This window comes from Rana temporaria, chromosome 3 (assembly GCF_905171775.1).
Source record: "Rana temporaria chromosome 3, aRanTem1.1, whole genome shotgun sequence".
NCBI classification, from domain to species: Eukaryota; Metazoa; Chordata; class Amphibia; order Anura; family Ranidae; genus Rana; species Rana temporaria.
Genome location: NC_053491.1, coordinates 316,539,136 through 316,551,190, shown reverse-complemented (window position 1 = coordinate 316,551,190; position 12,055 = coordinate 316,539,136). Strand labels below are relative to the sequence as shown.

The 12,055-nt window shown below is 37.8% G+C and overlaps 1 protein-coding gene across 10 annotated transcripts in view; it reads right to left on the bottom strand.

The window, feature by feature from the left end:
• Window positions 1-12,055, bottom strand: part of LOC120932487 (protocadherin gamma-C5-like) — a 721,441-nt gene that overhangs the window by 542,254 nt on the left and 167,132 nt on the right. Inside the window, exon 1 of one of the 10 annotated variants that reach the window (XM_040344915.1) lies at window positions 7,097-9,584. The exons of 8 other annotated variants lie outside the window; for them this stretch is intronic. In XM_040344915.1, coding sequence (XP_040200849.1) covers window positions 7,097-9,514 — 2,418 coding nt within the window. In that variant the 5' untranslated portion in view covers window positions 9,515-9,584. Of the gene's footprint in view, window positions 1-1,789; window positions 4,181-7,096; window positions 9,585-12,055 lie in introns of those variants that run through there. One more of the 10 variants, XM_040344931.1, reaches the window with a different exon arrangement.

Sequence of the window (12,055 nt, the reverse complement as noted above, 5' to 3'; positions counted from 1 at the left end):
GAGTAGGAGAGCGGCCGGGAGTTATGTGACCGGCCTTAATATATGAAAAAAAATATTTAGAGGCTTTATTTTAAAAAAACAAGTGTGTTAGAGTGTGTTATGCATGGTTAAAATAGGGGGCTGCCAGTGAATTTCATTTGAAAAGTAACAATCACTTTAACTTATGCTATGTTAATTGAACAAATATAAAGTTGGTGTTATCCCAATTTGGCTGCAAAAGTGGAAATACCCTTTTATAGTAAACATTGTGGATTAAAGCAGTATTTGTTTTTCTTGCTAACAATAATGCATTAGGCCTCATGCACACTGGATGATAAAATAGCGTTATAAAAATGCCAGTAACTTTGCAGTGAGTTTTTTATAGTTTTTCAAAGTTTTTGCAATAGTGTTTTTTAGCGTTTTTTTTTATTATTATTTTTTCAATGGATCAAAAATGTCCAAAAACATTGTTTAGCCATGTTTTTGAGCGTTTATCAATGTTTATAAACTTTTAAAAGTGTTTATCAGCATAATGCCCTGTACACACGATCGGAAATTCCGACAAGAAATGTCTGAATGTTCTTTAACCTCCCTGGCGGTATGATTCTGTCAGAAAAAACATGCTAAAAGCGGTACCATTATTTGCAAGGAAATTTGGCGTTTTATATTGTAGGTCTGTAATTTTTAGAAATAACTCACTTAAATCTGACCAAACAAGCTTCTAATAGGCATCCCGGGTATGACATTTTTTTAAAAACAAAATTATAAATTATAATATAATAAATAATTATAAATAATTATAACAAATAATAATATAATTATAATAAAAATTATTCAATAATGTAATCAAATCAAAATCACTGAAATTTGCTCAGTTGCAGAATTGTTGCTGTCATTATTTTTTTTTTTTTATGACGAATTTCCCCACAAATCGCTATCGCACAATTCTGCAAGTGATTATAATTTATTATCGCTGTTTTTTAGCTGATCTAAAACTATTTTTGACATAAAGGGACACTTTTGGTTGCTATGGACAATCTACAGTTTGCAGGGAGAAAGAAACGTTTTTATTATATAAAATGACATGCATGACACAGGACAGACCACTAGGGACAGGGGGGGTGTGTTTTTTTTACATACAGTACTGTAATCTATAAGATTACAGTATACTGTATGTAAGGTGTTTGTTTACTTTTTTGAATTTGGCGCCGTTCTCCGTCCCCGTGCGTCGTAACGTCGCAGGGAACGGAGATCGGCGTCACACGGAGGCACTGTGTGAATCGAGCGAGGTCCCGCTCGCTCACACAGCGCGGTGGCATCGCTGGATCCAGGGACAAGGTAAGTAACTTGTGCCTGTGGATCTAGCGAGGCAAGCCCGTGGCTGACACGGGGTTACCGCTCGCAGCAGGAAAATCTAACCCCGTGTCAGACACGGGAAGACCGCCAGGCAGGTTAACAAAGAACATACATTCAACATTAAAAATAATGCTATGTGATGTGGTACATTTTCCCCATCACTTCCTTGAAAAGGTTCTTACTGGAGGCTGCCATTTTTCTAAAGCTCAGAGCCCAAGAGCAGTAGTAAATCTATATGCTGTCAGCAGCTAGGCACAGTGCTGAAAAACAGAGAGCAACTGAGCATGTGCAGAGCAGGTTGTAAACAGTATAGGTGCTTATTTTTTTATGTTTTACATAGCTATTCCTGCAAAAGAGGCCAACATGAAGTGATCTATCAGGACTTAATTTTCTGACTAAAGTGCCACTTAAATTACCCATTCATATAAATAAATCCAAAATTTCTTCCACATACCTGTCCAACATTGGTAAAAGAGATATTGTTCTGTGTAGAAATATGTGTTGTGTCATCAGTATCAATGAGATTGTCTGTGGGGACATTCTGGGCTGGTTTGAGATACGCAATTTCATTCTGCTTTGAGTCAAGAGTCACACAGACATCATATGAGAATGGAAAAGGTAAACTTGCATCACTGATTTCTGAAGGACATCCCAATGTGAACTGAGGGTACACATTTGTGTTATATGTTCCAAAGGTTGTTGAAGTATTGTTTGTTCTGCATTTATAAACCATTGTGACCACTACAATTATGATGAATAAAAGAGAAATTAGTGCTATAGCTATAATCAGGTAGAATGTCACATTAGATGATGTTTCCAAATCCTTTGGCTGCTTTCTTATCTCTGGAATAACTTGCTGAAAATTGTCTGCCACAACCAAATTTAAAGTAACAGTAGCTGAAAGAGAAGGAACTCCGTTGTCCTTAACCAAAATCACAATTTTCTGCTTCAAAGATTCCATGTCTTGAATGTCCCTCCCAATCCTAATTTCACCAGATTGCTGGCCTATACTGAGTAATGATGGTTCAGGAACCTGAAGTAAATGATATGATAGCCAAGCATTGTGTCCAGAGTCAGCATCTACTGCGATTATTTTGGTTACTAGATATCCTTTCTCAGCAGAGTGGGGAATAAATTCAAAAACTGTTGATGCCTCTGTGTCTGATAATGGGTAGAGAATCTTAGGATAATTGTCATTCTTGTCAACAATACATATCTTCACTGTTATAGTACTATTTAAAGGTGGGGAACCATTGTCTTTGGCCATCACCTGGAACCAAAGCTCGTGCAATTGTTCATAGTCAAATGATCTCTGAGCATAAATAACACCAGTTACAGAGTTTATGGAAACATATGATGTTACTGGAATATCTTCAATATTGCTATTTAAAATATTGTAGGTGATTTTTCCATTCTCACCTCGATCCAGATCTGATGCATGAACTTTGTGTACTGATGTCCCTGCTTGATTATTTTCTGCAATGTAGACAACATAGTTCAACTTTTCAAAAACCGGAGAATTATCGTTCACATCAGAAATATTTACCTTAATAGTTTTATTGTTACTTAGGTGTGGTGATCCATTATCTGTGCAGAAAATTGTAATATCATACAAAGAGTTTTTTTCTTGGTCCATGTTGGCTGCTGTTACAAGCTTATAGTAACTGCTTGATGATGGTATCAGTTGAAAGGGCAATATGTTGGAGATTTGACAAGCAACCTCACCATTCAACCCGGAATCCAAATCTCGAACATTTACTAATGCTATAACTGCACCAGGTGATGAGTCTTCTGGAATTGTTGTTGCAAGAGACGTGACTGCTATTTCTGGAACATTATCATTCACATCAACCACCTGAACTGACAACTTGCAATGTGTGACATGGCCACCACCATCTTTTGCAGCTACAGTCATTTCATAAATATCCGATGTTTCATAGTCCAAATGTTCTTTGATCCTAACATCACCCTTTAAGGAATCTATGGTAAATATTTGTTGCGCTTGTTTAGAAATATGACTTAAAGAATATGTTATTAAAGCATTAGAGCCTTCATCTTCATCCGTTGCATTTAAGTGGATTACTAAAAAACCAAGAGGTACATTCTCAAGTAATTTTATGTGATATGTTTCTTGAGTAAACACAGGAAAGTTATCATTAAAATCTTGAATTTCAATTTTGATTATGGCAGTGCCTGATTTAGAAGGGTTTCCCCCATCAAAAGCAGTTAAAATTAACTCATAGGTACTTTGCTTTTCTCTATCCAGTGACTTCTCCAAAATAATTTCTGGGTGTTTCTTTCCATTAGTACTCATTTTTTCCCCAAGACTAAAATATTCAACACTGCTAAGTGTATAGCTTTGAACAGAATTATTTCCTAGGTCTGGGTCCTGTGCATAACCCAGTGCAAAGTGTTCCCCGGGTAAGGTTACTTCACTCATTTCCAGATAAAAATATTTCTCAGAAAAGGCTGGTGCATTATCATTCACATCTTGGATTTCTATAGTGATTGTGTAAAAATTCAGAGGATTTTCAATTACAGCTTCAAGGTTTAAAAGGCAGCTTTGCTTATCTCCACATAATGCTTCTCTGTCAATTCTGTCTATCACAAGCAAGTAACAATTTTCCAAATTAATAATAAAATACTGCTTGTTTGCTTGAGAAATAAACTGAAATTTTCTCAGTGCTAAATCTTCACAGTTTAATCCAAGATCTTTTGCTATATTTCCAACTACAGATCCTTTCTTCATTTCTTCAGGTATGGAATATTGTAATTGGCCAGAAATAAACCTGATTAAAAAATACATTAAGTAGAATACTTGCCATATCATTTTCCTTGGTAGTCTTCTGTATCCAGCAATACTGTAAGATTCTTTAGTAAAACCAAATATATATGCAAGTCCTTTTTATAGAAATAAAAATCAAAGAAAATCGTCCAGGTCTAAGCTGTTATATAAAATAATTACTGGTAGCTCCAAATTGCAGAATGCACAAGTCACTCCTTGCAGTATTTCCCTCAGATCAGATTTGTAGGACTGTAGCAAAATTCATTTTGGTTCACATCCACAACACAACCTTTTATAGTGCAATGGTTCCACTTAGAGTTCAAAATAAGGTACTGCAGCTTTACAACTTATACTAGATATATTGTATAACATTAATAAAAAAAAGTGTGAACTATAGATAGACAGAAAGACTGACAGAATCGATAGACAGATAGATAGAAAGACAGACAGACAGACAGACAGACAGCCAGACAGACAGACAGACAGACAGACAGACAGATAGATAGATAGATAGATAGATAGATAGATAGATAGATAGATAGATAGATAGAATAAACAAAAGATAAAATTAGAAATTAATATTGAAGATGACGCTACATAACTGTTATTTATAAAAACTACATTTCTTAGTATGACACGGTTAGCAATGGCAATTATATAAAGCCATATGGTACCAGGCAAAATCCAATGATTATTTTGCATTTAAAAAAAAAAAAAAAAAAAATGTTAAAAAAGACGGTTGAAAGAAACCAGCCTATAAATAAGCCCACTCTGCAGAGAGAAAGAAGGCAATTTTTTTAACCACTTGACCTCCAGAAGATATTCCCCCCTTCATGACCAGGCCAATACGGCACTGCGTCACTTTAACTGACAATTGTGCAGTCATACTACACTGTACCCAAATAACATTTATGTTTTTTTCCCACAAATGGAGCTTTATTTCTGTGGTTTTTGAACACCACTTTGTTTTAAAGGAAAAAAAAGGAAAACTTTGAAAAAAACAATAGTCTTTACTTTCTGCTATAAAACACATCCAATAAAAAAAAAAATTAAAAATTAAATGTCTTCATAAATTTAGGCCAATATGTATTCTGCAACATGTTTTTGGTAAAAAAATCCCAATAAGTGTATATGGATTTGTTTATGCAAACATTAAAGTGCCTACAACCTATGGAATATATTTATGGAATTTGTATTTATTAATATTTATTTTTCTAATGGTGGAGATCTGAGATTTATAGTGGGACTGCAATATTGCAGTGGACTATTGGACACTAACTGACACTATTGAAACTTTGTGGGAACCAGTGACACTAATACAGTGATCAGTGCTAAAAATATGCACTGTCACTGTACTAATGACACTGGCTGGGAAAGGGTTAAACATCTAGGGTGATCAAGGGGTTAATTGCGTGTATATCCAATGGTTTTGTGTTCACAGTGTGCTGCTTTCACTAGGGGAAGATATTGATTCTAGTCCCTGCTTTGCAGAGACACAGAATCGGTCCCTTCCCCCCTGAGATATGCCTTGTTTACATAGGCATATCTTAGTTCTCTGTGTTTTACTGACAATCGGCATATGCAGAAGGATCGAGTCCCCGGGACACACAGATTGGCTTCTGCTGTGAATTATCACAGAAGAAGCGTCGCACCGGCTGTGCATGCATGACCCCTGCAGCCAGAAGTGCAGGATCACGTATATATATACATAAGCTTGTCCACAGCTGCCGCCCTGTAGCAGTAAAAGGGCTATAGGGCAGTCAGCAAGTGGTTAAACCTTTTATCTGACAGCTCGAATTCAAAAAGCACAGGAACGGGAAACATGCTTTGTAATATTTTTTTTTAAATGGTGTTTACTTTTTCTAATATGGGCTGTGTCTAAAGCCTCATACACACGATCGGATATCTTATGTAATCTAATCCGATGGATTTTTTCGTCAGATATCCAATGAAGCTGACTTTTATCAGTCTTGCCTACACACCATCAGTCAAAAATCCGATCGTGTCCAAACGTGGTGACAACACTACGACGAGCCGAAAAACATTAAGTTCAATGCTTCCAAGCATGCGTCGACTTGATTCTGAGCAAGTGTGGATTTTTGATGGATGGAGTTCCATACAGACGATCGGATATTTCTATCAGTTTTTTTTCCATAGGAAATATATAAAACATGTTCTATTTTTTTTCACAGATGGAAAACAAACCGATGGGGCCCACACACGATCGGTTTGTCCGATGAAAACAGTCCATCGGTCTGTTTTCATCGGACAAACCGATCATGTGTACAGGGCTTTAGTGTTAACAACTAGACAGAACCTGAATAAGATTTAAAGGCTTTGCTAAATTCAGTAAAAAAAATGTCTACTTGTAAGATCCCCTAAAATAACTGAATTGAATGTGCATAAGAAATTGCCTGTTTTACTGTGATATAGAAACACATATTTACAATTTTCATAAAATATTGGCTATTAAGTTTCTCCTTCTTTAATGCAGAACACTGTTTAAACTGATTCTACAAAATGCTTGCCACTGATGCTGTAAAAGAGATTTCATAAATATGAACAGTTCAGTTGTTATTTAAATATATATATATATATATATATATATATATATATATATATATATATATATATATATATATATATATATATATATAAGCTAAAGCATGCATAGATACAGTACAGTACAGTGTAAATATTTACAGTATGTTTCCTAGAAGATATGCACACTATAGGAAGTGAAGTACCAAACCTATAGTTGTATCTCTATGTAGAAGAGGAAGCCAGTTGAAGCATACATCAAGCCACTAACAATGTGAGTATGTACCTGATGCCACTCTACAAAGCAGAGCAACATATGTCTCTTCTTTAAACAAAGCACCACTGAACAACTATTGGTAAATACATATTTATTCATAGCCCAGTTTATATATCATATCCTACTAGTTAACGGTTAATGTCTTAAATAATTCTTACCTGCTTACAACTAATTGCCTCTGAAGATTCTTTTGAAATATCAGCTGTGGAAGGGTCACCAGTATCAATGAGATTGTCTGTGGGGACATTCTGGACTGGCTTCAGAAAAGCAATTTCATTTTGCTTTGAGTCAAGAGTCACACACACATCGTAGGAGAATGGAAAAGGTAGACTTGTATCACTGATCTCTGAAGGACATCCAAGGGTGAACTGAGGGTATACATTTCTGTTATATACTCCTAAATCAGTTTGGGGGTTTGCTTTTCTGCATTTAAAAATAAGTGTAGCCATCACAGTCACAATAAATAACATAGAAATCAGAGCTATAGCTATTACCAGATAAAATGATAGATTTGATGAGGTCTGTGATGTATTGGGTTGTCTCCTTATCTCTGGCACAACTTGCTGAAAGTTTTCAGCCATAACTAAATTCAGCGTTACTGTAGATGAAAGGGAAGGGATACCATTGTCCTTTACCAGGATCACAATCTTTTGTCTAAAAGATTCCTTGTCTGGAAGGTCTCGCCCTATTCTAATTTCACCTGTTTGCTGACCAATAGCAATTAGAGAAGGTTCAGAAACTTGTAACAAATGGTAGGAGAGCCAAGCATTGTGCCCAGAGACAGCATCCACTGCTATCACTTTAGTCACTAGAAAACCTTTCTCAGCAGTATGAGGAATAAATTCGAATAACCCTGATTCCTCAGTATCCACAGATGGGTAAAGAATTTTAGGACTGTTATCATTCCTGTCAATGATGCATACTCGTACTGTGACATTACTGCTTAGAGCAGGAGTTCCACTGTCTTTGGCCATCACTTGGAACTGAAATTCTCGTAACTGTTCATAGTCAAAAGATCTCTGAGCATAAAGGACTCCAGTCATTGAATTTATGGACATGTATGAAGATACTGGAATTTCTTCTATGTTACTGTTTAGAATGTTGTAAGTGATTTTACCATTTTCATCACGGTCTTGATCTACAGCACGGACATTGAGTATTGAGGTTCCTGGTTGATTGTTTTCGGGAATATAGAAAATATAGAGCCTTTTCTCAAAGACAGGAGGATTGTCATTTACATCTGAAATAGCCAATGGAATCGTTTTATTGCTTGTCAAAGGAGGAGATCCAGTATCCACACAATGGACTGTAATGTTATAAATGGAATGTAATTCTCGATCCATGCTTGCTGCAGTTACAAGTTTATAATAACTGCTAGAGGTTGGTATTAGTTGAAAGAATAGTGTGTTAGAGCTCTGGCAAGAAACCTCACCATTCATTCCAGAATCCAAATCCTGAACCTTGATTAATGCGATGACTGTACCTGGTGGTGAATCCTCTGGAATTGTTGACGAGAGGGAAGTGACTGTAATTAAAGGGACATTATCATTGATATCAATTACTTGAATTGATATTTTGCAATGTGTCACATGCCCGCCTCCATCTTTAGCTTCTACAGTCATTTCATAACTTTCTGATGTTTCATAATCCAAAGTTCCAGATATTTTAATGTCACCGTTCAGAGAATCTATAGAGAATATTTGCTGGGCTTTTTCGGAAATGTGGCTAAATGCATAGGTAATTTGGGAATTAGAGCCTTCATCGTTATCAGTTGCATTTAAACTAATCACTACAAAATCAAGAGGTGCATTTTCATGTAATAGTATGTTATATTTGTCCTGGGAAAATACTGGATAATTATCATTCACATCTTGAACATCAATCTTAATTATTGCTGTACCAGATTTTGGAGGAAGTCCGCCATCAAAAGCAGTCAAAATGAATTCATAGGAACTTTGTCTTTCTCTGTCAAGTGGCTTTTCAAGTATAATTTCTGGGTACATAATTCCATCGTTAGTGTGTTTCTCACCAAGACTGAAGTACTCAGAACTTGTAAGTGTATAGGTTTGAACAGAATTGGTACCTAGGTCTGGATCTTTTGCAATGCCTAGTGCAAAATGTACCCCAGGTGACGTAAGTTCACTTATTTCTATATCAAAATATGTCTTTGAAAATATGGGAGAATTATCATTCACATCCTGAATTTCAATAGTAACTGTATAAAAATTTAAAGGTTTTTCTATGACTGCTTCAAGGTTTAAAATACAGCTCTGTTTAGCCCCACATAATGCTTCTCTGTCAATGTTTTCAGACACAAATAAGTCACCATTTTTCAAATCTACATTAAGATATTGTTTCTCTTGTTGCGCGATCACCTGGAATTTTCTCACTGGAAATTCTTTAACATTCAGCCCAAGATCTTTTGCAACATTCCCAACTACAGATCCTTTCTTTAGTTCCTCAGGTATTGAGTATTGTAATTGTCCATAAATTGTACTGATCAAAAAATAAATAACAATAAATACTTGCCAAGCCATAGCCCTCTGAGTTCTTCTGTATCCGGTATTATAATCCATTCTGTACAAGCACGTACATCAGTTTGACATCCTTTTATAAATTCAGAGAGTAAACTAAAACACCCTTTATCTTTTTTTGGAAATATTTTGAAAAAATTATAATAATACGAAGCTCAGTGGTAATAGTACTGCAGTGTTTCATTCAAGTCTGTACCATGAGACTGTAGTAAAAATCTTTTTCTTTACTCATTAAGCAGGATAAAATGTTTTAACAGTCCAACAGTGACACTTAGAGTTCAGATAAAGGTATTGCAGATTTCAAGACATTCACAGCAACCTCAAGTATGTACTAGTTCAAATTAATTATCACAATTGTATGTGTTTTGTGAATCACTGCCTGTTTGAACATATAATACATAACATTTATTTACGCTGTAAATAATAAATAATCTATTTCAGATTATTGTATGAGCAGCACAAATAAAAAATAACTGAAAACGTTAAAAATGCTAAGTAACATTGTCAATCTAATTTAAATTAACCACTTCTTATACTGTAGAGTCTACAGTATATGAAGTAGTTAATTAGAATTAGATTGACAATGTTTGTCTACAGTGTAGACCAGGGGTGCCCAACCAGCGGCCCGGGGGCCACATGTGGCCCGCGGAGCCCTCTGATGTGGCCCACGACCTCCTGATCTGGGATGGAATAGAATGGAAGACAGTTATTAAAGGTAAGTTTATTACTAAAATCACAGTGCCAGATTCACAGATATCTGCGGCGGCGTAACGTATCGTCTTTACGTTACACCGCCGCAAGTTTTCAGCGCAAGTGCCTGATTCACCAAGCACTTGCGTGTAAACTTACGGCGGTGTAACATAAAGCCGTCCGGCGCAAGCCCACCTAATTCAAATGAGGCGTGTACCATTTAAATTAGGCACGTTCCCGCGCCGAACGTTCTGCGCATGCTTCGTGTGAAAATTTCCCGACGTGCAAAATTACCGCGCCCCGACGTATTTTTTGAACGGCGACGTGCGTTACGTCGTTTCGTATTCCCGGACGTCTTACGAAAAAAAAAATTGGAAATTCGAGGCAGGAACGACGGCCATACTTTAACGTGGCTGTTCTAAATGTAAGCCATGAAAAAGCAGGCTTATGTTTGCGACGGGAAAAACCGACTAGCGACGACGTAAGAGATTGCGACGAACGCGCGTATCTTCGTGGATCGCCGTAATCAGCTAATTTGCATACCCGACGCTGGAAAACGACGCAAACTCCACCTAGTGGCCACCGTAAAATTACACCTACGATCCGAAGGCGTACGAAGCCGTATGCCTGTCGGATCTTAGCCAAAAGCATTGTATCTTTTTTGTGAATTACAAATAAAGATAAGACGTGGCAAATTTTAAAGTACGCCGGAGTATCAGTAGATACTCCGGCGTACTTTTTCTGTGAATCTGGCCCACAGTGTATATATGGGCATATCTGTTCTGCAATGGTTACTGGGCTGCTTTTAAACTGATCCGCAGGTGCAGAGCAGTACACCTGCGTGTTACCTGCACTGAGTCAAAGGCCCCTTTCACACGGTCAGTCCGACCCAAGTGGACACTCCATTCACCTCTAAGGAGTAGCAGATGTAAATGGACTTGTGTCCATTTACAAACGCCTATCCCCAATCCGATCCGCAAAAAAAAAGTAGAGTGGGCTCTATAGAGTAGAGTGGGCTGCCATCCACCCACTCTGCTCATTGTGGCCCGCGACCCGTTACCAAGTCACTTAGGTGGCCCTCACGCTTCAAAAGGTTGGGCACCCCTGGTGTAGACAAATACTTGAATTAGTATCAGTAATACTGAATATTATATTACAATTCTGCTGCTAGACTAATACACCTCACTAACCGATCCGTGACTGCTGCTCCTCTCTGCCAATTCCTTCACTGGCTTCCCCTACCCCACTGTGTAAAATTCAAAATGTTAACTACAACATACAAGGCCCTTGTCAGTGCTATTCTGTGTGCTGTCCGTTGGAACCTGGTCCTGAACCTGTACTCCTGTGGACCAATCAGTGGCTGTACTCCTGTGGACCAATCAGTGGCCAGTGCGGCCTATTTAAGCCAGCCCCTTCCCCTTTGCTGGTTGCTGGTTTGTCATCAGTTCCTGTATGTGCTTTATCCCTTGAACTAACCTCTTGACCTGGATTACCTGATTGCTTGACTACATACCTGACCTCGGCTTGTTTATCGGATTGCTGCCTTCTCTTACCCCTGACCCCGGCTCTGGACTTTGGACTCGCTTCTCTCTGTGAACCCTGATCTCGGCTTGAATCTCAGACTTGCTGCTGTCTCCATTCCCTGAACCTGGCTTGCTTCTTGGACTTCCTTATTCCTGCTCCTGATTGACTTCGCATTGGCTTCCGGCTTCTAACGTATCCTGTGGATTCCGGATCCCACACTTGTGATCTTCACCTCGGCTACTACCCAGCTACCCTCCGGTGCCGGTGCCTTCTGGTGCTTCCCTCTCTCTGTTTCCACCCTCAGAGGAAGGTTAGCGCCAGTCCGCAAAGGTGAGCCGTCCGCAGCATCTCGGTCTCGGTAAGTACGTG